General features: G+C 46.9%; 1 protein-coding gene across 8 annotated transcripts in view; it reads right to left on the reverse strand.

The window, feature by feature from the left end:
- The window catches only part of HUWE1 (HECT, UBA and WWE domain containing E3 ubiquitin protein ligase 1), a 153,808-nt gene that overhangs the window by 18,912 nt on the left and 108,452 nt on the right, over nucleotides 1–26,444 (reverse strand). For 5 of the 8 annotated variants that reach the window (XM_084578869.1, XM_084578872.1, XM_084578870.1 and 2 more), the window contains exons 49-66: nucleotides 24,960–25,046; nucleotides 21,517–21,653; nucleotides 21,110–21,200; nucleotides 20,272–20,365; nucleotides 18,177–18,413; nucleotides 17,128–17,275; nucleotides 16,345–16,468; nucleotides 14,054–14,596; nucleotides 10,410–10,523; nucleotides 7,586–7,783; nucleotides 6,525–6,575; nucleotides 5,663–5,732; nucleotides 5,098–5,198; nucleotides 4,461–4,687; nucleotides 3,599–3,881; nucleotides 2,585–2,871; nucleotides 1,642–1,946; nucleotides 613–923 (exon numbers count right to left, since the gene is read on the reverse strand). In XM_084578869.1, the coding sequence (XP_084434995.1) occupies nucleotides 613–923; nucleotides 1,642–1,946; nucleotides 2,585–2,871; nucleotides 3,599–3,881; nucleotides 4,461–4,687; nucleotides 5,098–5,198; nucleotides 5,663–5,732; nucleotides 6,525–6,575; nucleotides 7,586–7,783; nucleotides 10,410–10,523; nucleotides 14,054–14,596; nucleotides 16,345–16,468; nucleotides 17,128–17,275; nucleotides 18,177–18,413; nucleotides 20,272–20,365; nucleotides 21,110–21,200; nucleotides 21,517–21,653; nucleotides 24,960–25,046 (3,408 nt within the window). The remainder of the gene's footprint in view (nucleotides 1–612; nucleotides 924–1,641; nucleotides 1,947–2,584; nucleotides 2,872–3,598; nucleotides 3,882–4,460; nucleotides 4,688–5,097; nucleotides 5,199–5,662; nucleotides 5,733–6,524; nucleotides 6,576–7,585; nucleotides 7,784–10,409; nucleotides 10,524–14,053; nucleotides 14,597–16,344; nucleotides 16,469–17,127; nucleotides 17,276–18,176; nucleotides 18,414–20,271; nucleotides 20,366–21,109; nucleotides 21,201–21,516; nucleotides 21,654–24,959; nucleotides 25,047–26,444) is intronic. The other 3 variants (XM_084578871.1, XM_084578873.1, XM_084578874.1) reach the window with 3 other exon arrangements.

A 26,444-nucleotide genomic window follows, 5' to 3' on the forward strand; every position in this document is an offset into this window, starting at 1 on the left:
TATAACAATCCTGCAACAGTAGATTATTGTTTATAACAATTACATTTTGTCACTGAGTGCAAACCCTAGCAGGAAAAAAAAAAAAACCCACTGCGATCAAGCCAGCCAAACCATATCATGAAGTCCTAATAATGATCAAGCCCCCCGAAACATCATTTGTGTTAAAAATTTTCCACTTGGCTATGCGCAGTAGTTGAACCCACTGCAGAGAGATGTCAACAATATTGACGCGAAGCAGTGAAATAAATTTAAGTTGATTGTTTACATATGTTTGCCTTCAAATAAGAGAAAAGTATAAGCTACTTCCCCTTTCATAAGTTGCTCATGTTTTCTTTGTCGTTTTGGCGTAGCTCGGTTATCACAATTTTTGGTTATAACAATATTTTCACAGCACTTCAATATTTCTATAAGTGGGTTCGACTGTACTGGGCTTCTGAATGATTTACAACAACCTCGCCCAGAAAAGTCTCAGTACACAGACCTGTCTTCATGCTGCCTGATAGCAATGCATCCGCCACAACCAAAAAAAATTCTTTCAACAGCCGAACACAACAGCCTCTATGCATTGCCGTGGACACACAAAGAAGGTTCATGCATGGCCAACCGACAGACCTATCGTGCCTTCCTCTTCGGGAGCTGCTGCCTTGGGTGCACGTTTGCCCACACTGCCACCCGATGCGTTGCAGTCAAGTCGCACGAGGACGCTCCAGAAGTCACCGTCCTTGCCGGGCTCCGCAGCCAGGGGTGATGCCACACCAGATGTTGAAGGCGCCGACCGCGATGATGGGCGGCCCGAAGGCGCACCAGCATTCGTGCTTGACTTGCCTGTGGACGCTGGACCTGACTGGCCGCCACGAACTTTTTCAGGCAGGAAATGGACGGGGAAGCTTTTGGCCAACGAGATCAGTGTGTCCAGGACGTGCCTATAGCATGGCGGAAGGGGTGGGGAAAGAGATGAGCAAGGAACGCTCAGTTTCCAGACATTCCCTGCCAAGCCACATCGACCCACATGCCCTCAAGCTAACAAAAATATAAACAAATAAATAAATAAAAAGCACTTACGTACAAAAGCAGCTCCCTCAAGACAAGAGAAAAAAATAAAACTTTTTCCAATACCTTGAGTGCCTAACACTCAGTTTAGACAAATTTAACGAAAAACAGAGAAAACAAAACTGTAACCATAACACCTTGAATGAACACAGGAACGTCCGCGCAAATCAGGCGTTCCACAGCAGTAACATCCTTCTTTGCAGCCTTCGTAAACTAACCAGCAGGAGCATGGAGCCTGACAAAGGTGCCCCTTACAGCTCAGCCTACAAAGGCTACCAAGAGTTACAGATAAGCTAACCAGAAATGAGGGAGTGATACAACTCTGAGCAAATGCGAGATGAGCACCAGCACGACAAAGTGTTGCACACACTATGGCTGAACCTGGAAGTAACAACCTACATGACGTCAATACCTCAATATTATAAAGTTCCTTGATTCTCTGACCACCCTTACTGAAGCACATAGATTCGTGAACTCCATGTAACGAAGCTGATGCAGTGGTTGAGACCGATACAATGGACTCGCTATGCTGACTATTTTATTGGCGACGTAAACCATAATACGCCACTATGAGGTGCATGGTGCGCTTACCGGCAGACAACAGGCGATGCCTGGGGGTGGATGGTGACCTGTGGACAGGGCCTTCGGCTGCTGCAGTGCCGCACAATCTGGAAGACACTCGTGCGGCAGCCCAGTGCAGCGTCCAGGCTGATGGACAGCCAGGACGGCTGCTGGCTCGCTGGCTGGCCCTTGTTCAGCTTTTTGCCCCGAGGGGTGTGCTGCTGCTGGTGGGAGCCCACTCCGGCCACCGCTCCACTCTCCAGAACCGTCATGCCAGCCGCCGACGACTCTAGAGGCCTGTTCTCTTTGGTCTTCTCCAGAATGGACAGTAGAGACTGCACAGGACAGAGCATCCAAGAGGCATGTTTCACGAAATGCAAAAGCATCCAGATGGCCTCCAAAGGACCATCATGCAAGAATTCAACCCAGCAATGCGGTCACAAACTGGGCCAATCAATGCTGAAATTCGAAGGCTGAAGAACATTTTCTGCAACAAAGTTGCCAGTGGCCGCCAAATGAAATGGCAGAATGCCAAAGGGAAACATGACTAGCAGGCACTAAGCCTGTGCTGGCAGTATTCTTATGCAGCTGTTTGATCAATGTTCTACACAGTGCCACACCAACAGTGCTGGTGCATGGCATTATTTCTAGCAAGGCTAGTGGCACTAACGGTGTGTGAACTGCCGGCCGTGGGGAAAGAAGCTTGCACGCGGTTTTATGTGTTTATACATAAGCATACAAAAAGACTACTGCAGAACCTCGTCACAGCAAAAAAGAAAGTGGTCCCAATTTGCCTTCCACAGACTGTACATTTTAAACCCACCAGCATTAACGGCCTCATTTTGTAGAAAATATGGTGTAGGCGGAGCGAAAAAAAATCAGTCATGACTCTGGCAGGTAATATACGACAAGTGACAAGGCAGACAATAATTGGCTAATGGACTGTCATAAGTAGGAAGCAGCGGTGGTTCACCTTGACGACCCAGTGGCGTGTGGGCGGGTGGTAGCAGAGGTTCCGCAGCACGCGGTGCAGCCGCCCAGTGTTGAGCCGTGGCTCGTCCACGAACAGCAGCACCAGCAGACAGGCCAGCGCCTCGTGGTCGAGTAGCTGGCGGCCGCGCGCCTGCTGAGAGGTGGGCGGACCCAGAGCACCCGACGAGCCGCCACCAGCACCACCCCGGGAGGAGAGTGCATTCCACGTCCACTGGCCTCGGTGGTGCGGCACCGTGTGGATGGTGTAGCGAGTGCCCATGCGACCCGCTGCGTGGGAAACACCACCTTAGGCAGATAAGAAACTGCAATACTCGAGCCACTCACTGCTGCGCGTGAATCACTGAAACACGTCACGGCAGCAAATGCCTTTTGAAGCGAACAATGCTAAAAACTGGTGCCATGGTTGAAGCTACCCATGCACCTTCGTTGATCAACAATGAATGGAAGGATGCGCAGGCTGTTTCACACTTGGAGGGAAATTGGGAACTCGTGACCGCCACGCTCTGTGAACTGCTACTGCAGCGTGGTAGGGAGAACAGACGGCACCAGGCTCAGGAGCGGAAAGAGCGTCCAATTATACTTATTTTGCGTGTGCCTTTGCCACCCATTCTCCCAGGCTTCTGGCAGCAGCGATTCACAAAGCACGGCTGCCACATGCCGCTAGTTTCACTCCAAGTGTGAAACAGCCTGCAAGGCTCACGCAAAAACAAAAACAAAAATTAAATGCTCACCACAACGTACGAGCAGCCACAGTTTTGAACACTCAGCCAAACTATCTTTCCAGTCAGTCATGCACTCAACTGCATCTCCATCATTTACTGCCCTTTAATTTGCAAGTCTACACATTTAATTTGCAAGTTCAAACTCCTTTTTTTCAACAAATGAACCACACCAGATGACATTTTTCTGTTTTACTGGCCTGCTCTACTACCCTCCTTCCTTATCTCACTTCACTTCTGTTGATACATCAATGCAAAATAACAGCCTTTCCCACCTGCTGATCGGAGGATGCGTGACAGGGCTGTGCCGCCATGCGAGGAGAAGAAGCGCTCCTGCATCTGCCGGTGGCGGGCTTCAAGCTCACGCCGCAGCGAGTGCGCCTCTGAGGCCAGCTCCGAGGGCAGCAGGGCCAGCAGAGAGTCATCCATGTCGGCCAGCACCTGCTGTCGCAGGCCTGGTGGCAGCGTCTGGATGAACGAGGCCGGGTCCACGGGGGCGTCCGGGTTGCAGTTCTGAGCAGCCAGCCGCTGCTGCTCGGCACGCTGCTGCGCCAGCACCTAAGCAACAGCACGAAAAGGACAGACAGTTCGGGTGGAGAAGCCCCCTCTAAAACCCGAGAAAGTACAAATACAAAATCAAGCCAAATTCCCGGTGGTCACAGATATTTAAGGCGCAAGCCTTTTATGACTCATGACTCGCCGGCATGTCCGTGCATCTGCGGCAGCTGTCAATCATCTTCAGAAGGATTAGGATGGTTTCAGTACTAATCAATCTGTAAGTTGTAACAGGGTTTCTGGTAGCGAAGAGGACCCGAGAGAGACCTCGCAAAAGCAACTGTACTAGCCTTTCGTGCTAACAACTCGATCTCGTGCCGTGCGCTCGCGGTGTGCCTGCTGCCGGAGCTCGTCTTCCTCTTTACAAACTAATGATGTAGCAGTAGGTGTATGAACATTAGTTAATAATAATTAGTTAATTACTAAGCTTTGAGACATCTTAAATACATGCACTGCACACGCGCAGCGGACATTTCTGCCAACACATGCTGCCGACAAATTTGGCTGACACTTCCGTCCACACCACCAATGAGCCAAGTAAGGCTTTCCCCTGAAAAAAAAGGAAACAGTGGGAGAGCTAACCTCTTCTTGGATGCTGGGAGGCAAGGCAGCCAGGAACTCTGGGTTGACCTCTGTGAAAGTGGCGGCACCTTCTGCCGAGGAGGCCGCCGCTTGCTGCTGTTGCTGCTGCTGCTGGGCATGCGTGCGCAGCCGCTGAAGCCGCAGTTGTTCCGCTATCACCTCCTGGCGAATGTTCTCCGGGAGCGCAGCCAGGAAGGACGGGTCGACACCTTCGGGAATCTCCACGTCTGCATGGGGCACAAGACTCGTAAATCACGTACACTGGGTTACACCTGTGACGATACAGTCCCCATTTCGGGCAAGCTACCCCAAACCAAGGCCCGCAAAGTCTCAGTCAAAAGAGGGAACACAGTTGACACCGTGCAATAGGTCAGTGTCAGTAACACTAAAGTCACGGATACTAACCGCAAAATTACATTCACTTAGGCCTTCAGTGGCGTAAACAAACATACTTCACAAAAAACTACTATTTCAACCAAAAGTGGAGCTGAAACCAGAGCCGTAGCTGAGACCAGGTACAGATATACCAGAGCTTCACGGTGTAATACAGTGACAAAAGCTCCGCCCCGTAGATTTGCATAGCCACAAAAAGTTGTCCGGGAGTATACCAGCTTCGAGAACAAGCGAAAAGACGCACCTCCCAAGATGCTCGAGTAGTCGTTGGAGGCCGAGGGCCCAGCTACATCAGAGATACGTCGTAATGGTGGGGGCTGCGCTGGCACCGGAACCCCAGTTTCCCTGCATGGGAACAATAGAGCATTGCTTGAACAGAGACCCAGTATTTCCAAATTTATGCTTCAAATGTTTGGACTGATGAAGACAAAGGTAAATCAACAAGCTGACAGCTGTACTTGAGCTAACTTCCGCCCATGTTTGATTGAATCTGCATTGCAAGGTCATCAAACCAAGAGTTTAGGCATCAACATCGAGTAACACAGCTGGGCTAAGTAACTACTGCTGCTGCTGAAGCGCAAATGTTTGCTTTTTGTAACTGCGGTTTGCAAGGAATTAAAACTGGAAAAGAGTAATCCTGCCACGCCAAAATGCAACAGACCAAGCACTCAAGCAGCAGCGAGAAAAAAAAAAATAAAGGCCCCGTAGGGATGCCGTCACAACAGATGTTCGCAAAATATGCAATAAGCTAACCACAACACCCCATGCAAAGGAAACTTGAGAATCCAACAACGCTGGACGCAACTTACACTTCCTCGACTGGCTGCTGCGATCCGTCAGAGCCAACGTCCTCAACAGCGGCAGTGGCCTCCCTGGTCTCTGCAAGATGCCACAACAGGAAACACCCAATGCAACCATGCAAAGCCTCGGCAAGTTGACAATACTCGTGGGAACACTGAATGCCAGATCACTTTACAAAGTTATGCTGGAGTTTGACATGTCACGATGCAGGTGGCTACTTGGTTTTTGCGCTCTGGCCATGACATGCATGCCTGCACGCGCACACTGTGCTTGACGTATAGAAATAATTTAATCACACAGAGTGCAAAGTACTACAGTAAACTCTTGTTAATTTGGCTTTCAAGAGACCAGAAGAAGCGTTCGAATTAACCGAAAGTTCAAATTATTTAATGGGCTGAAAAATATTGCCAAAAACTGCTTACACCATAGTAGTTTAATCAATGCTTGCATGATGATGCCTGTCTGCGCTCAAGGTGAAACCCAAGCGAGAACGACTTTTTTCTGGTTTCACCAAGTGCTGTGCTTCGCGAACACTGTCAGGGACGTTGAAGAGTGCACCAAAATCGTGAAGGCTTCCGCTAGCTACCCTTTCAGACAAAGCTTGTTGAAGGCTCTGATGTGCCAAGAGAAAAAGTGGACAGCAGGAGCTAACGGGAGTGTCCTCTCTTGTTACTCTACTCTATGGTACAAGTGTACACGGGCGCGGTATGTTCTCTGTTATCTGCTGCCTTCATCTACAAGTCCACATGGACAACGCTAACATATTTCAAGCTATTAAGCAACTTGATACCATCCTGGGTCAGTCCCGCCCGAAATGAGAGGAAAAATAAAGGGCCATTGAGTGACCCAATTCCAAAGTCCTCCTCTCACCCGGAGAAGCGGTGTCCCGGTCGCCTTCATCTGTGCTCAGGTTGTGGGCATCTGCAACGGTAACAGAACAAGGACCAGGAATCTCAGAACAGGAAGATGTCTACTGAGCATCACGTCAGTTTTGGCAGCTTGGCCATACCAAACAAAGCTGCAGCACAGAAATCCAGCACTTCTGTGAGCAGATCCTGACCGTGGCTGAAAGTGCAGACTCAAGCAGTGGGGAGCCAAACGGCCTGCACCCTCTAACCGCAGTTGCAAATGTAGTCTTGATTACAAGTAGAAATTCCCACAAGGTCACCTATGAGCCAATTTCCCCTACTTCACCACACCAATGCAGAACACTCGAAACAGCATTCTCTTTTTCATAAACAGCCTTTGAAAACAAACTGCGTGTGCACCAAAACAACCTGGTTGGCACAACAACGGGCCAAAAAACTCTAGGGAAAGTTAAGTGACCATATGTTACAATGAGAAAAGAGTATGTGTGCATGAGGGAGATCTTTCACCTCTTGTACTCCCATATGGTATACGAAATCTAACTACTAGACAAAGCCTAGAAGTGGCCCGCTGCTGTTTTGCTTCATCACTGCCGCAGGCACTTCAGAACATACCCTGATCAACTGAGCAATTACTATGTTCATAGCTTACTGGTAACAGGATTAGATATCTTATAATAGGCAGTGGCTAACTCCAAATAACTGTCCCACTGCAGCTTCGATTCAAGGCATGATTAAGCATAGCAATATGCCTAGCAACTGCTGACCTGATAGTGCTCCAAAGGAAGGCATGTCACGGCGAAAACCCTGTCAGCAGCGCAGAAAAAAATATTCTTGCTTCTAGGTAACAGGTTAGCTTATGTACTGCTGTCTTTTAAATATCAAATTATATATATGCAACGCTCCGTTTGACAAATACCACAACAATATTTTTAATGTGTGACGGCTTGCAAGACTGGTCACTGCGTTTCCCGTCTCTTCACGTCAGCACGGAACACCTCTCCCACACAGTCTGTTCTCCCACCAAGAGAGAAAATGATGCAGGGCACTCTAGAAGACACGCACCTTCAAACTCCTCGGAAGGTGCGGGCGCACCAGAGTTTGTGGTCGTGGTGGTGGCCTCCGAGGTGTCCATGGGGCAGGCCTGGCTGGCTGCCGCAAAGAGGCCACCCGCACAGTTGGATGACTGCTGGAGGGCATTGGTCACCGCTGACAGCGCCGTGCTGCCCAAGCCTTCCAGCCAGCTCATGGGTGGGGTGGTACCTGCAGGCCAGGTTAACAGTGACGCACATGCCACGAGAGAGCGCTCCTTTAAAATACTAGTCACATTATGCGCTCTTACTGCGAGTGCTCTGCTACAATGACTGTAGCACACGAACTTCTGCTGAACAAGCAGAAGGCCTGCAAATAGTAAAACTGGTGATAGCCTTCATGTAGCAGTTTGTGTAGCAGAAAAGATTGCAATCTGCAGCAATGCCAGGTTCTAACGGAACACAATTAAAGGCCCCATCCTCCAGAAAATCAAGCGTCAGTGCTGCAAATGAAAAATCATGGGCATAGGGTCAGAATGCAGCCTTCCAGGACCCATAGACCCCAAGTTAGACTTGCTGCCCATAGGCCATGCAAGCATGTTCATACGGCTTGGTTAAAATAGGAATTTGTATCCATGTTGAGTGGTCTTACACGCAGCGTACTTTCCTAGGACTCTGTGCTAATGAGGCTATGTGGGATAACAGAGGCACAAACAAAGCACTCTGATCAAGCGAGTAGCAAAGTAAAACGTCAAAACCTCATTTAATGTTCGAAACAGCAACACGTATACCAATGCTTTTACTGGCACATTTGGAACTCTCATACGAAGCAATAGCAAAGTAAACGGATGTGTGTGAGGATCTGCAAAAGGGACCGGAAAACAAGAGCCATTAACGCTGTAACGTCGTACCCTTACAGGCAGAGCTTGCGTGTCCTCCCAAATTTCATGGCAGAAGTGATGTATTATAGCACAATCGTGCACGCTTTTGGTGCAGGTACAGCGCAAGATTGAGCAGGAACTTGTGTTTGTAGTGGCATGCAGCAAAGTTTCACCACTTGGCACAGCAGTTCCACCACTGGACCCATAGTAAACGATAAAACAGCCAGACCCTGTAGTGTGAAATTACGTCATACGCTCTTCCTAGCGAAATTTTGCTCATCCCCCCTTAAAACATATTTGCTTGACCTTAGCCCCAAACTTTTTCTTTTAATGAGAACAGAACTGAAAAATTAACCCCTAGTGTTATAACTGAACCTTATACAGAGGCAGCTTCCAGTGAAAATCGCGTTGCATTACTTGTACGCTAGCAGACGCACTGCAGGCCAACCAACAAAAATGCCAAGGCCCTAAGACTGAACCAAGGTGAGCGGCACAGCACATCGCGTATCAAAGCAAAGAAAGCAATATCAGAAACTTCACCAGAGGCAGCACTCATGTACAGTAAGTGCAAAATAACGGCTTGAGAGGCTAGTTGGTGCTGCATCGTATTCAGATATGTGTTTGTGTTTTTTGCGCCACATATCTGAATACGAAGTAAGTGCAAATCTGAGGAATGTGTGGCGTAAAGAGCTACATGTCAATCTACTAAAGTTAGGCAGACATCTTGTCTGCAGTACTGCTGATGTAATAATACCTTTGATGGCCGCTATCCTCTATGGGTGCAAATTTAGTTTTTAAATATTTCTACTGCATGACAAAGTTTTAATATGAGACACTATCCGGAGACGTCAAACACACGTGCTGCTGCACAGTTTTTCTAGAGTTACTCGCCTTATTCAGGCGTTACTGAACACAGCACCTGGTGTTCAAGAGGCATGAATTATGCGATTGGGCGAATGGGACATTTTCGTTTTTACAATTAGGCCTACCAGGCACATGTGCGATGTGGTGGCGGCATGACAAGACTCTGCCTACTATCGTGCTACTGACAGTTGCGCCTATCCTTGTGAAAGAGTCGTGTGAGCATCTTTTGCACAGTTCAGTTGGAAAAAGAGGGAGGAGGAAGGGGGGGGGACTTCACCCAATGGCAGCAGTATCAACTCTCATACCTAGTTGATACTCAAAGGTAGGCAAGGCAATCTTTAGGAAACGTGTTCACGCACGAACCGCCGACCAGCTTTTATTCAGTTCAGATGCAGTCTTGTTCCTTGCATATATGTTTCGTTTTTTTTTTCTGTTTCATGGCTACAAAGATGGCCTTCCATTACAATCACGTTTATGCTATGTACATTCAGGTAAATGCGCTGTCCACAAAAACCCAACTTACATTTCAACAAGGTTTCTACCTTTATATGCAACTTCCATGGTACCTATACAGCGGGATCTTGGTGATACGAATCTCTCGGGGTCGCGAAATAATTTGCACCATCAAAAAATTTGCGTCATCAAAACAAACAATTTGCAGAAGTATCGAAAAGGCATTCATGCAGACATGTTTACGGCCAAGGAGATTTATTTACAGTTGCACTGCCACAGCTCGCCACTTGCAGCACATATAGTGCAACAGATGGTCGCGACATCGACGTTGTGTGGACCGCGTGCCTCCTCAAACCTCCCGCAGCGCGTACAGCATGACAGGAGATCATAATGCCGCTGATGTGTGAGGCGCGTGCCACCACAAACGTGGAGTCAACAAGGCGCAGGCCGTGCACAGCTGCCTCACATGCCGCCACCAAATGGTGCGTGTAAGCTGCACGCCAGCGCAATCTTTTCGCGATGTTTAAAGCATGACAAGGCACTTCTGTCCCGACGAGTTGGCACGGACAATTAGAAATGCTAGGCCACCTGGTGAATATATCAGCACAACTTATTCACTGTGCCCACAACAGCACTCTCAACTGAGATCCCTGTACCCACCCTGCGGCAGTGATGCAGTGTGCTCAGCAGTCATGGACAATGCTGGTCCCAGCACCCGCTCCACAATAGATGCTGCCAGGCGCTCCGTACCAGCCAGAGATGCCTCGCTCGCCCCTACAGACAACAGTTCTCACCTAAATACAGATTCATCAAAGTGCGATCATGACTCACTGTAAAACGTGGTGGCCAAAACAACACGCCAACTTCCTCCCAGACCAAATTCAGAACAGCTCTCTTTCCCTGGCCATACCTTTCCACTATCGGACGTTATATGCTAGCATTTTCAATGCTAGAAACCTATGCAGTCTCAACACTGCAATCTCCAAGGCTACAGCATTTGTTAAATGTTCTCTCCATCCTCTCACTTCCATCAACAGCTAGCCTCAAATAGGAGGAGGGCAGCCAACAAAGCTCTGTTCCAAGACGTCTAACCACCAGCAAGAAACACCGACAAATGAGTGAGTACGCCATACAAAGAGGAGGCCGTTTACATTTCAAAAAATTGAAATAGAAAAGGCCGCCCACTTCATAAAGGCCACGTTGTGTCAAGATCAAAAGAACTAAGTGCAGCCCTCCTTGCGTGCGGATATATGGTGCATCGAGAAAATATTAAATTTCCCGCCAACATGCCGCATGTACAGTCTTTGTCAAAAGTTTAAAGTCTTGGGTATCAGCTTCTAAGCCAAGTACTGGCACTCCTTTAGCATTCATGGGAGTCTGCCTTGCTGGAGAGGGCAATACAAAAAGTAGAGAGAGATTTGGAACACACTCAACTCTTTCATTCCTGCCTTTTTCTTAACTGTTCACACCGCCTTCTTTTCAAGTTTGGAGAAGCCCCTGCCTGTGCCCACTGTGGCCTTAAAAAAAAGTTGGCTTCACCCAGTTGCTTGGGAGTCAGGTGGTGAAGCTAGCTACAGGTGCCTTGAGCTATAAGAGAAAAAGATCAGCTGTGTGCAAAAAAAAACACAACAAAAAGAGCTTGGGAGCAAAGCAAATTCAAATATTAAAAACTCAGTGTAAATCGAAGTGAATATTTTCCAAACATTATAAAGTCAAATTAGACGAAACCTGCAAACCATGGCCAGAAAAGAGCAACTTGACATATTTAAGACAAACTTTTTGGGTGCAGGAATGAACAATGAAAATTTGTTAAGAGAAGAATACTACCTAATAATTTTGGCAATTAGTACAGATAATGGAAATAAGTTTTTCCACAAAACACAGCCATAAAAAGAAACAAATATTGCAAAAAAAAAAAAAATTTTCTTTCACCCATCATCAGCATAATTCATTGCATCTGTAAGGCCCACTAGGCATTAAATAAAGCAGGAGTTATGCAGAGACAAATGGCTATAATTATTTGATAATGACTATCTCAAAAACAAAACCGTGCCCTTAGGTGCCCAGCACACGTGCAGCATGGTACGCAGAGCAGTTGCGTGGGCTCGATTAGCATTCAACGTGAGTGCTGCACCTTTTCATCCTTCACCAGGGTGGCCTCCTAGAATACGCATTTCCTAGGATCGGTGCCGGTCAGGCTACACCGCAGCTGCACACACAGTGACGTGCCGCATGGCGCTGCTGCAACTTGTGCATGTAGCGGCCATGCGGTGACAGCGCTTTACTGCCCAAAGCACATTAAAGGACTTTCGCGAACCACACTTTCACATTCAAACTATTCATGATTTGTTTGAAAGTGAAAGTGTGGTGCATATTGATTGAAAAGCAAATACTATTCAAAATTTGGAATACAGTAAAATCTTGTTAACACGTACCCGCGTACCTGCATACCAAGTAGTTGCAGTTGAAACGCAGTTGCCAGAATTCCCCGGCTTAGCCACCATTGAATATTGGCTGACCGCTTAAGATGTAGTGGCTCACGTACCTGCCAATGCAGTTTTGCTGGCTGTGCTGCGACGCAAAACTTTTTTCGCCTTTCTGGAGAGCATTATCACGTGCGGACTGCCGGCAATACAACATTGCGGCCATTTTGGCTATGTTCCGACAAATGCATAGAGTTGCTTATACTCTTAACTAGAGGGAAAGCTGAGGGCGCTGCACTTCAGCCACCATGGGCGCGCTATGAATCATGGGCCATTGTCCTACTTGGTGCGGGGCAGTTGGTTTTTCTCGGGTGCACGAAGTGGCATTACTATGATTTCTCTTTTTCATTATCATCATCTCAAGGTAAGTACATGGACTGCAAAAGCTATAGTAATGAAGGCGCAAAAGCAGACGTGGCAAATAAAAGGTTTCTCTTTCCTGAAATTCCACTAAAAACTTCCTTAAGTGATAGCGCGACCATAATATTTTCAAAACGTTTTTTCCCTTTCAAAGTGTGCCTATTAAATGTGAAATATTGGTATCTGTGCTGCTCAAAGCTAAGCCAATAGGAGAAAGAGCCATCGCTTATATTGAATAAATTTCACACTGACATGCTGTTTCTCCCTCTTATTGCAATTTATAGTCACAAAAGTGAATGTTAGGACATTGTTTACGGTAGAACGTTTATATTTGCATTAGTTTTGGCCAAAAGTTTGTTCTGCACTCGGAAGGTATCCGGCCCATGATGCTTTGGGCGCCCATGGGGACTGAACTGGTCGTCAGGAAACTCATGTAAACTCCCATAGATGGCGACACAGCTTTCCCTCTAGGTAAGAGTAAGAAACTCTATGGACAAATGCGGCGATGTCCATGTCAATAGGCAGCACAGGAAGCGTTGGCTATGCTGACTTGAACGCATCGCTGTGTAGTATTGTCGCCAGCCCTATCGCGGTAACCATCATCATACTGCTCACGCATTTGTGCTGTTCGCTCGTGACCTCTCACTGCGGGCCTGCAGGTGTTGTTGCGTTGTGGATGTGTTGCGGGCATATGAAACGTGTTTTGTGGGGTTGTCTTCTGTTTGCAGCTGGTGCCGTGCGAAGCACAAAGCATTTGTTGCGTTAGTGTGTCTGTGCGAACGGTTGGCACTATGCCGAAGATTACTCGAATGAAGTGTCACATACTGACAGTTAAGGAAATGTTGATCATTACTCATTCTACTGAAAATAGTCTACTGAGAACAGAACTACGAAGAGTGCACTAGCGTGTGCTTGAAACTTGCTTACCCCCAGTCTCGGTGTTTTTGAGACTGCTGCTGTCGCCGCACGAATACCACGGCGGCAACTGAATATGATTTCTGGTTCGTAGCACACCAATAGAATGCACGTACGTACATGTATTAGTGGAAAATTTACTGTGCTTGAATTTCTTATTTCAGAGAGTGAATAATGGCAAATTTGTACTCGTCGGTTAAGGTGCACTACCGAATAGTGCATACTTTTTCCGCGTCTCCTCCAACTACATATTAACGGGGTTTTACTGTTTTGCACACTATTAGAAGAATATATTACAATTATTCATACCTAAGTTCAGATAACAAGACACATTCTAAAACAGAAATGTGCATATTCGTGTAAATACTGTAAATTCATGTAAAGCATATTAAACGTGCTACCTAACAGGTTAAAACAGTCCCCACCATACAACCGTGGTGTGCGCTTATTGAATTTACACACTGCCACTGGGGCAGTTAAATATGAAAGAGTCAGTGACGTTGGGCAGAATAAAGCACACATCTGCCTCAAGAAAACAAAACTCACCCGGTTCTGACGCCACTGCTGGCACAGGCTCAGATTCTGGTTCAGATGGTGCCGGTACTGGGGTCGGCCTTGACGCAGCCAGCCTTGCTGACACCGTCGACTGATTGTTCACTGCCGCTGTTGCCACCGTCACTGCAGTTGGCTGAGGCTGCGACAATGGCGGCACATACGATGGTGCAGACAGAGACGAAGCTGCCGCCATCACCTCTTCCAAGTCGGACGGTGGAATGTTGCGGCCGCTGGTAGTGTTTGTGGAGGTAGTCGACGCTGTCACTCCCGACACTGTTGATGGCCATGGCCCTAACAGCATCACGGTGCGCTCAGCATCCTGGTTGTGGTTCGTGTCTTCCGTGTGTGCGGTTGACACTGTGGTAGCTGTAACTGCGGAAGTAGCGCATGTTGTCACAGCCGGCGCAGACGACGTTGCCGCTGCTGCTGCTGCCGCCGGCTCCGTCTCCTGCAGCTTGCAGCGCTTTTCCCGCCGCTCGGCCAATTCTTCGTCACGGTGCTTCTCCAGAACTTCCAGGATGGCTGGCTTCAGCCCTGCATGCAAACATTTGTTTCCACTTTCCTGAGTACAAGCGCAGCAAAACATTACTTGTTGTGGTGGGCTTGAATACCATATTTACGCATAAATAATGAGAAAAAAAGATACCATCTGACGCAAAAGAGCAATTTCGCGCACATGAAGCAAAGCATTATTGCAATTATAATGTAAAAACATAGTTATAATGTAAAGCCATAGTTGTGGGTGCAAAAGAAGAAACGAAAGGAGACTGCTTGCAAGAAATAAAGAAGTAAAACAAGTGGGAGTGGACAGTTTACTCAACATTACTGTGCAGCTTCTTGTCAGTGTCTTCCGTACCTTCAATGCTGCCTGAGAGGCTGTACGTACAGCCTTAGTCAAAAGTTTAAAGCCCAAGGGGTCTACGTCTGAGCCATATACTACGTGGCTCATAATGCATTCCCAGGTTTCCAAACTTGTTGAAGGCAAGATAGTTTTTCATCCTACCCTCTCCTCCAATGGCTAGCACTTCCATGATTGTTAAAGAAGTCATAATATGCGGCTTAACCCTTTGAGGATCGAATTTTTTTTTAAAGAAACTTTCCCACACGGTCAAATTACTTTACTGTGGATTTTGAAAGCACAATATGAGTAAAGTCAAGGAAAAGTTGTTGAAAAATATTAGGAACTGTATTTTGGAATCAACGCTGCTCGACACTGCAAACTCAAGGACTTCAGTAAACTCAGTAAACAAGGAGAGCAGTAATACCTCTTGAGCTACGATGAAAAGCTAACAGCAGCCCCAATAAAGATAGAAATCGGCTTCTGTGGCCCCTGCACTGGAGTGGCTATAAAGATGAAAATCAAGTTTAGCGCAATCACTTCTGTTTATCTTCGCAAGAAGGGAGCGCAATAAATTTCAAGTGCTTCATGCAAGTCCTTGAAGGTGGCAGCACCTCCCAGTTAGCATGTATCACCATTAGGGAGCGAAATTTCAAACGGGGGATTGAAATCGTAAAAGTATGGCAAAGACCGTGCAGGCCAGAAAACCGCCGCCGTATATTTAGGGCAAAAACCCTCAGAAGGCCTCTGGGCTCTAAACTTTTGACAAAGACTGGACACTATGAATGTGCACAACACAAGTGAACGCAGCAGTGCCTCCTATGCACTGACTACTCGTTTTGTGACCATGAAGGGCGACGAAAACTTCATGCATCCTGCCGGTGTCAATTCCCTTGCTGTCAGACTTGTCAGACTTCTTCCGGGCAAAGTCCTTGAAAGCTATAGACATCTCGTGGCTGAAGCTCAGTTGTCATCGCACAAGGTCGGAATCACACTTACTGGCTGTGGCCTTGATGTCACCCATCAAACATCCTCGGAGCGTCCATATACCACTGAGCTAGGCCAGCGTAATCATTGCATTGTCTATCCAACCCTTTTCATTGCACCTAATGTGAATATGGTTGAAGGAATGTTCTTCACAATTATTTACCTTTTTTGAGCAGGACACATGGCGGCAGTCTGTTTTTGTTAGGAGTGCACACAAGCACATGGAAGTTACTCTGATCTCATTTCCTGTAGTGCAAATACTATGTGCCTTTCAGCCACCATGTGCTTCAACAACGGAGATCAGTGGCATATTCGGACAGTTTGGAATTTCGTCATCTATACAGCCCACCAGCATATTTTCTCACATTATAATTCATGCAAAAGGGTCGAAAAAAAAAAAGAAGAAAAAAATGCATTTAAAAGTGTTCTACCCATGATAGGTGCTGAGCCAACCTACCTGCCACACAGTCGTGCATGCTATCCCCGTCCAGGACGCGAGATTCCTCGGTCCACCGCACCAGGGCAGTGGGGATGTTGGCCAGGGTGCCCGTGCCACTACTGGAGACAAAGGTGCCCGGATCCTGCACACACAGAGAAGAACCCTTTCAAGACATACGAGGTGAGAAAGAGAAGATGGACGAATTCTCATGGAGAATGCACCTGATCTATTGCCCCCGCAGTTGCTTATGTGCAATTCTAGTATAACGTTACTTCCAAATACCCATGTGAATTCTGGAATAAACAAGACAAACTATGGTTACTATTTCTCTTTTTTTTTTTTTTTTTGCTTTAAAAAAAAAAATTCAATATTTGCATACCCCTGCTGTTGTTCATATGGCTGGGCTAAGAAACCTTGATCTGCAGGTTTGGCCTATAAAGTCCAACTTGGACAGCCCAAAAACTGGAGAAAAAAATTCTTTTGTTATGTGCAATTTTCACGAGAAGACAGAACTAAGAAGGGAAGCCAAAAATGAAAGGTGAATGCCGATAAAATCACCTAGTCATTCTTCACAGTAAACCTCCATTACTCCATTACAAAAACAGTGAGGTACTGTGGCAATAACAACAACCAATTCGGCTGCAGCTCGCATGAAACTGCTTATGCACAAAGTGGGATGGGAGAGGTCAAGACAGCCGCTGTTTCCTTAGAAAACTGGTTAATAATGTTTACGATGCTTCCTGGCAGACAGGTGAAGTGGGCAAGAGCACACCCACATTGGCTTGTAGTCCCAGCACTTACCTGAATCTCAAAGAGGTCCTCATCAGTTGCGAGTATTCGGAAGTCACTGTTGGCAAACACCACCCTTGTCTGAGCAGTAGACGATGCCACAGGGTTGAATGTCGACGTCAGCTGGAGGATGTCCTGGGCAGTATTGGGACCTAGTAGCCTGCATTGAGGGAACTTTGAATAAGCAGTTGCCTGTGTCGTTTACTTCTAGGGCACACCAGGCACTAATAATAAACACACGCTTTCTTGGTTGGGTACCGCAGCCAAGCGCACTAACCACTGCGCCGCCATGGCGGGGTCACCCTCTCTGAAGGCACAGTCGCGTCAATGCACAATCGTGCCATATGTGCCTGGTCGCTATGGTTAAGGTGATAAAATTGACATTGTATGGTTGCAGTTTCATTTCTAATTGTAATGCGTATATTTGTGCTGTTCTCAGCACAGTTTTGTATTTGCATTAAAAAAAATTGCAGTCATTTGAGAAAATATGTTTATTGCAGCCATTCAGCCCCATTTTCTCTGAAGCCCTTCCCGATCAACCACTGACTTGTTATATAAAGGGCACTTTTCTGAGTAGAAAGCTGAACCATCATATTCTCTGCAAGAGCAAGCCTCTTCCCAAAGTCTGTCTTTTAACCCTGTAGACATGTGGCGCTATGTTATTGCAGTGTTGCTCAACGGATCAGAATTCAGGAAAGTTTTGATTACTTCTAAAGATTCTAGCTTACTCACAGCAAAACTAGGGCCATTAAAGCCAGGCACTCCCTGCAGCCTTTTTACAAACGCTAGCAATGCCTCGCTCTCTTCTGCGCAATCAATGGTGTGTCAATTTCTCAGCAGCTATGAACAGTTAATTTCACAGTGATGGGCGGTGTGAAGAATTTGGGACCCTCTAAACTTCGAGGGAAAAAAAAAAATATACCTAGCCCATCCGAATTCGGAAAAGCACATGGTATGTTTCAAAGATGACACGCCAACAAGTAGCAATATATAACACCAACGTCATTCTGGCGCTGCCTTAACGAGAGCACACAGAGGGTGCCATGTGTGAGGGAGTGTACCTCTGGAGGATGGCCGGTGGGTTCGGATGCCTGTTGGCGTACACATGCCAAGTGGCGCTGCTGCCTCCGTGGGTGGCACCCTGGGTGCGGAAACCTCGAGTGCGCCGGTGCAGCCGCGATGACGGGCCCCCGCCCGCTTGCGTGTCGCCATGCCGCACCAGAAGGGGATGCGTACTGGCCACCGTGCCCGGGGGCGGTGGAATGGATGGACCTGTGGCGGCCGCGACCACCGCGCGGCCAACGGGGGTGGGAGGGAAGGGTAAAGCGGGGGGCAAGGGAGAAGAGGGGAAAGGAGGCATGGCAAGGAAGAGAATGGGCATGTCTCTCAGGCCAAGCTCCAATTGGAACAGCAAGCAGCCACCACACATTGCTGGCTTCCAATCACTTGGGGAAGGGTAAGATTTCAGACAAGGGAGTGAACAGTGGCTCAAAATCTGGCCAGTTGGTGACAGAAGAAAAGTGAAGAAGGAAACTGTTTGAAATCCTCACGCTGCATAACAGTTAATCCTGTCATGGGGCTTTGACTTCAGACCATTGCAAGTATTAACCCTGTGAGGGTTTTTGTCGTAAATGTACGGCGGCGGTTTTCTGTCCCACAAGGTCTTCGCCGTACCGGTACGGTTTCAATCCTCCGTTTGAAATTTTGCGCCATAATGACGATACATGCTCACGGAGAGATGCTGCCTGCCACCTCCTAGGACTTACCAGAAGTGCTTGAAATTTATTGCACTACCTTCTTGCGAAGATAAACAGAAGTTATTCCTAGCTGCAGCGTATCGCCCGGTCTGCAGCAAATCCGCCCTATCGCAGTTTCGGTTTCGCCACGTGATCACAACGAAGGGGCGAAACTTGATTTCTATCTTTATGGACGCTTCTGTGCAGGGGATAAACAGAACTGATTCCTAGCTGCACCCTGTTGCCTGGTCTGTGGCAATGCCCTTGCATAGTTTTGGCTCCCCCCTGCCCCCCCTCCCCCCATGATCGTGATCACAACAGAGGCGCGCGAAACTTGATTTTATTTTTAAGACCACTCCCGTGCGGGGGCCACCGAAACCGCTTTTCATCTTTATTGGGGCTGCTGTTAGCTTGTTTATCATCGAAACTCACGAGGTGTTCCTGATCTCCTTATTTACTGAGTTTCCCGAGGTTCCAGAGTTTGCGGTGTAGAGCAACGTTGACTCCAAATATGGTTCCTAATACTTTTCTACAACTTTTCCTTGAGTTTATTCATATTTAACTTTCAAAATCCGCAGTAAATTAATTTGACCATGTGGGAAAGTTTCTTCCAAAACAATTCGACCCTCAAAGGGTTAAGCAACAGACAAGGTGAAGCTGAACTGATCAAATTGAAGCGCGGCCAACGTTACAGAATTTCGTACTCGGGGAGTAGCCCATTGTGGTGACTTGAAACGATCCATCCCATCAGATTCGAGTTACCCAAAAAGGCACCCCAGTAGTTGCTCCAACTTAGGTGTTCTGAAACAACCTCAACAGCCACCGTGATCTCTGCTAGCAGGGCAAAGCCTCACAGAAACGTATCCCATGAGCTCGATCCATCTAACCCCTGAGCACCTCCTCTGCCCATAGTGCAGATAAAAACTCCCTTGTGACCATGGTGGTGAGGTAGACGACCTAAATTCCTTGCATGTATTTTGTTGCTAGCTGGCATTAATTAGTACCATGGACGGAAGAACGACAACACACGACACAAGTTAAACGGCTCAGCCCAACAGTATATCTTAAGCACAGTTCTATACCCCTCTGAGGCAGAGCCCAATGGAGCTACACAGCATTAAACACAGCAACCCAAGCAGCAAGAGCACATTATTCAAATTTCTCATGTTGTGATTGCCTTGTATGGTCAGTGACTGACTGCAGCCTGATATCAACAAAACATGGTTACACATAGCTGGAAACCATGTAACCAAGCCACTCTTGCTGGCAGCCTTCCAAAATAAATTTCCTTTCCTCTGTACAAATTTTATTAACGACTTACTGCCAAGACTGGCAGCCTTCCAAAATAAATTTCCTTTCCTCTGTACAAATTTTATTAACGACTTACTGCCAAGACCGCGTGATCTAGAGAAAGTACTTACTGGTTGTCTCAGCACCATTGTTGCTTTCGTCGGGAACGATGGGCAGCTGATAGGTTCGGATGCCCTCCGAAGCACCAAACATGAAGGACGTGCCTGGAATGGGAACAGGGCCGACCAACACAGTCAGACTGACTATGAATGCAGGCAATGGCCTGAGCAGAGGGAATAGACACAGTGCCTGCAAGCTGTTGGGCTCTCTGTAGCTGGTGTCGTACTCGGCAGTAGGTTGGTGCAACCACTGCCGCACCTTTCGGCCAGCCTCCCCGCGACTCGCGCGAGTGCTTTCCCACATAAACTCCGCTGAACTCGCACACCTATCTCGCTGCGAGCACAACTGCGGGGTTGTGGTTGCTCACTACTGATGTACAACAACTCTGGAATCCTCTCTCTTCACAAGTCTAAGCATGGAAGAAGACAGTGCTGCAGTGAGCCAGGAAGAGAAAGGAGAAAAAAAAAAACCGACAAGCCAGACAAATGCTTTGGTGCCTCTTCAAGTCTTCAAGCCAAGTCCTTTTTAAGCCTACACTTTATAGACAGGCAATTGTGGCTGCCCCTCTTCAGTGTCCTTCAGTATTACTCTAGATCCTATTCCCCGAGTAAATGTGAGCAGCCTTCCCCATCACATTAGGGCAGCTGACTCAAGCATCCGTTTCAAAGGGGTAGCGCGTGAGAAAAAAAGACACGGCATATTTTAAGGGTAAGAGCAATCTGCCAGGGCTGCAGCACATTTGTGCTACCATAAAAGAGAAAAACTGTGCACCAAAAAAAGGGGAGGAAGGGAGGAGGGGAGGTGAGCAGGAATGCTGAAAAGGAAGCAGGCGGAAACAAGAGGCTCACCCGAGGACGGGAACACCTCCTCAAAGTGAAAAAAGAGGTTGTCATCTCGATCTTGCATCCGGAACAGGGCTTCCTCCAAATCCTGGTACTCCTGCACCAGCGAAGCAAAAGCCCAGGCACACATTAAAATGCACAGAACGTACAAGCACCCCAATTTCAATAAAAAAAAAAAAAACGGAAGCTTAAGATCCACACACCAATGATCTCGATACTAAAGGAGCCGGTACATGAACTGTCACTGCATGTTATTGGTTAAAAATGATGCATTAACAAGACGATAGCAATTAGTAAATATTAGACATTAGTAAATATCGATAACTGAGTCAATTCAAGTGTGAGAGCAGAGTCAATGTTCAACTGTTGAAACCAAAACTCTTTTGAACCACAGAGGACCAAAGCAAGCATACCTCCTCATCTTCGTCCTCATCTTCCGCTTCCTCGTCGCCCTCGTCTTCATTTTCTTCGTCTTGCTCGACTTCGTCCTCGCTGCGGCCAGAGTCTGAATTGCTTTCAGAGTCTGTGGTCTCTTGGTGCACTTCTTCCACTGTGGAGAGCATAGACAAACTGTTATTGCATACCCACGCCATAGCCAGCCCACGCCAAAAAGGTGCTTCTTTCTCACGTCATCAAACTCTAGTTTGGGAGAAGAAAAGCATTGGCCTTCACTTAGATATCATGACATACTTTCCACAACAACTTCCATACTTTCCCTATGTGCTTGTTGGCTTTGCGTACCTCTAAAGCTGGGGGTTTTCTATCTTTTTAGTCTTGGCAAGCCTCGACTGCTTTAAACAAGTGCTGAAGAACTCTACATCAATCGGCTTCCATCTCTTTTGCCCCATCATGCCCCTAAAAGAGGGCACGCAGGCATATGTCACCTCTAAAAACGACCAAATAAAGTGGATAAATAAAGCTGGGGGGGGGGGAGCATCTGCAAATGAAACACGCATTAGTCGAACCTCGTTATAACAAGTAGTATGGGTGCAAAAATTTGTTCATTACATCCGATATTCGTTATACAAGCGTGCACCAAATTCCTGCAAATAAGTTCGCTAATAAAAAAAAACAAAATGCCCATTAATACGAACAACACAAAGGGGTGAAAATGCAAATTTTTAAAATTTAAAGCTTGGCATAAGCATGAAATCTCGCTTTTCATTCCGTGTTGGAGAGCAAAAATGAAGACTAAGAAGGGATGTTGCCTCCGTGCACAATTTCTGAGACAAAGCCAATGGACTCGGGGAGTGTAGCGCGCACGCACGGGTCGGTCGCAGTGGTAGAGACACGGCAAGGGCTCACGACATGACGAGGCAATGGTGATGACATGCCAGTCGCATGCTTGTCAGCGTTGCAAGGCCAAACTCGAGGAGCGGCGGCGGCAATGCTAGAGTCCGGCCATGGCCGTTCACGACCTCAGAGATCACACATCCGCGCGTGGGTGTGATCTCGGAGGCCATAAGCATTGGCGGCAGTTTTTGTTGCCACTGCCAAATGACGCGGCACGCGAATGAACGGGCGATTTAAACACACTCCTGAGGTGGGCGATTCGATTAATTGAAAAATGACATTCCTAGATGTTTTTCCGGCTCCTTTACGAATTTTTTGCAGCTTTAATGCAAAAAAAGCTGCTCCGTTATAACCGATCTAGCATCAAATTTTGAAAATCTTCTTTTGTTATACAGAAAGAACTCGCATAGTAATAAACCATAAATCAACCAAACTTTGATTTTAGTTCGTTTTATCCGGTAATTCGCTATATCCGTGTTCGTTATGGCGAGGTTCGACTGCATTAAATTTTACAAAAGCCTTGAGAAAGCTTCAAGGACACTGGAGGCAAAAAGAGACGTCTCGTTACGTCCTCTGTCCACTCTTTTCCTCATGCCAACAAACCAAGCCAAAAAAAGTTCCTTAAAATTATGAATAGTAGTCAGAAGGAAGGTAGCTTCAGTAGCATTGATACAAATGGCCCAACATGGCCAAAGAGACCCTTAAATGTGGAGTACGCTTAAAGCAGAAGAATGACAGCCATTTGCAACCACCTAATCACAGACATCAGGCTGCTTATGAAATCTCCTAGTAAACCTAGAATCATCGCCTACCACAGCTCCCTGCTTTACACCAAAGTAGAGGCCATTGTACTTTTTTTTTATAAAGGAACCCCTAAAGCCTGCAAAGGCAGCCAGTGCCAGTCTCAAACAGCCCCTACAGCCATTTCGCCCACAGTGGAAGGCTACGGAGTAATTTCGACCACCTGGGGATCTTTAACGTGCACTGACAGTGCGCAGCCCACGAAAACCTTTTGTGTTTCGTCTCCATTGAAATGTAGTTAGCAGCAATCAGGTTTGAACCAAGCATTCCAGTCAGTAGCCAGTAGCCGAGTATCTTAACCACTGAGTCATCAGCGGGTAGAAAGCTTTTTCGTCTGTTTTTTCGGTTGAATCAAACTAGTTTTTGAAAGACTAAAAAAAAATATATTTCTTCAGTAGGAAGCTGGCCTCCCACAACTACAGACCTACACAGATAGTGGGTCACTAGCTGCATGCACCAAATTTCACTGCATTTGTTTACAACTGAGGGCACTCATCTGTTTGTTAGCGAAGACCATCACCATCGAAATTTAAGTACATTTCCTTAGGCATTCCTCCTCTCCTAAAATAAACAATCCATAATGCCAACTTTTTCCACTACAGAACAGAAAATGGAAGCACTGTCCATTCTGCCTGCCCCTTTGATTTTGTTTTTGACAACCCCATTGTGACCAGCACAAGATGATTTACGACTATTTGTCCTCTTGGAAACAAAATAATGAAGTAATTTGTTTCAGAAGGTATGTATTAGTGCCACACTTCCGTTTTTTTTCTATCTGAGGGGCTAAACGTATGGACCGGGTCATGCATGCTATGCACGTCTGTATTTCAGTATGTCTTGGTTGCACTTGTAGATGAGAGAAATCAGTAAAAATCAGCCACGCACGCCCCCTTTGAAAAAAAAAAAAAAAAGAAGGACAAGAAATAAGGTGAACAAGAGATCTCAATGCACTAGTCAATATCTCGGGAGGCGATCCCTTGAGAGGAGATCAAGTTTAAAAACATAAAGCTCTAGTTGCAGCGAGGTCAATTGCTCTAGCTTACGAAAGGCCTAAAGGTGCCCGTCTCAAAGAAGAGCTGTCCACAGCTAGAACACTACACAGCATAGCTTTAACAGACATTGAGGACAGCATATAGGAAAATATTTTTATCTGGCTGCAGAAATTCTATCTGATGACGGGACAATTGAAATGGAAAATATTTCCCACCGCCTGATTCAAATGCACGATAAAAAGACCGGGAAGGTAAGCTCTGTTATCACAGTCTTCAAGAGAATGATGGATGCTGGCAATAAGTTTTGTCCTTTTCTAGCTAAGTTAAGAGCCAGTAGCACTTTTTTCACTGAAATGTAGTAATCTACCAATGCCGACGAACTTGTTTGTTTTCAGTGCACCTATACAAGCTGGTCCTCCCAGTTACTTAAATATCTTAAATTTCGTCAGTCACCAGCAAGTGAGTAAGAGTTAAATACAGCCTTGTCATTGGTAAGGCAACACGAGCTCCCACACGAACACACACACACAAAAATACACGCACTGAGGGAGAGAGACTCACTCACACACTCCAAACATAAGGTATGTCACACCACACACAGACAATCTTGTGGCAGCACTAGTGTAACGCAGCAAAGCTGGAAGGGCATTGCACAGGAGGCAGCCGATTACAGCAGCGCCAGCGGCGGAAGAAGAGAGGCGCCAAAGGAGAGCAGCAGAACAGCACAGCACAAAGTGAACGAGGGAAGGAGGGGAGAAGCGGACACTCACTATCACGCTGGGAGATCATCTGCGAGTCGTGCTCCTCTTGAGACTCAACCCTGAGTGCTAGCTCGCCCCGACCCGTCAGGCCGCTCTCTGGAAACCGACACACCTCTTTGTTGAGAACGCCCCTGGCTCACACAGAAGGGCACGGGCAGACAGTGGCACCCTCTCAGGGGGACAAGGCACAACTACCAAAACACCAGCAAGGGGCACAGTCTGCACAGTTCTTAGTTTGAATGGGCAGGTTTCCCACACATGACTCTATCTGATTACGTGGACACGTCATTACCCAATTCAAGTTGCTTACTATACCGAGGTGGATAAAAAGTACCTCAAAAAGCTTTCTCAAAACAGGCAACCTGTTGCAGGCCTGCTACACTGGTTTATAAAATATACGTCTCTATTGGAATAGCTAAGCTTATCACACACAGCTGAGCCAGGAGAGGCCTTAAGATGGCTGCAACGATAAAAATGGAGAGCCATCGTCCACAGAGGCAATGTGGCACACTGCCCCATGGACAAATGTTTTGACCATAAAAGCAATGCCTTCAAACTTCACTTCATCATTTGTCCAACTGTTGCCGAACGCTTTCTGAATACCCTCCCACAAAAAAACGGCAATGTGGCGCCAGTGTTTAGAAGTACAGATCCAGCGTGGGGCTACCAGCCAACCTAATGCACCAGTAAGCTGATCTGTCTGGGAAGCATGCACGTACAGTGAAACCTCGATAATTCAAACTTTGTTAATTCCAAAGTCTAATATAATCAGAAAAACAAATTATGGAAAAATGAGGGAATCATTAAGAGATACTACAAAGGGAGGCAACAGCTCCCTTTGCAGGTAAAGCACGAGTCTACACCAGCTCAGATATGGGGTGCTCTGCAGAAATGAGAGATCCCAATTTCGCCGCACACCAATGAAGTGACGGTCTCTCACAGCCCTGAAGCCTATTTTAACAATGCGCCAAAGGATCAGATTACCTGCATCTCAACTACTTTTGGTACTGCTGCCCAAAGTCTAACTTTCTTGAGAAAAACAACCGCCTGAAATTCGGAATTTGGTTGACAAATAAGCATGGTTCAAAATGAGTAAGTCATTCATGTGCGAAACGGATGCACTGTAGTAAACTCGAATTGTGCACCGCTTGCCCGGCTTGTCGGTACTAACAGTCACTTTCTTGGCCAAACAATATGTGGCGCGAAATTAACTTTCGATAATCTCAGGGGCATGCGCCCGCCATGGAACCCAAAACGACACGGCAGTGCACACATGCTACAAGCTATATAGGCCGCATTTGAGTGTGGAAGGCAGGGCGGAGCGCCACTTCACTTTCGATCCATGCTGGCCTGGTAACATGTTACATTCGAATGAACACCTCTATGCCGTCCAAAGGAAGACTAAAAAAAGTGCGACGGCGAGAAAACGCGGATATGTGCCTAGCACATCCTTGCAACAAAACTTTTGCTTGCCTCCTGCCCCCTTTTTTTACC

This window comes from Amblyomma maculatum, chromosome 9 (assembly GCF_055883805.1).
Source record: "Amblyomma maculatum isolate TAMU_Amacu chromosome 9, ASM5588380v1, whole genome shotgun sequence".
Classification (NCBI taxonomy): Eukaryota; Metazoa; Arthropoda; class Arachnida; order Ixodida; family Ixodidae; genus Amblyomma; species Amblyomma maculatum.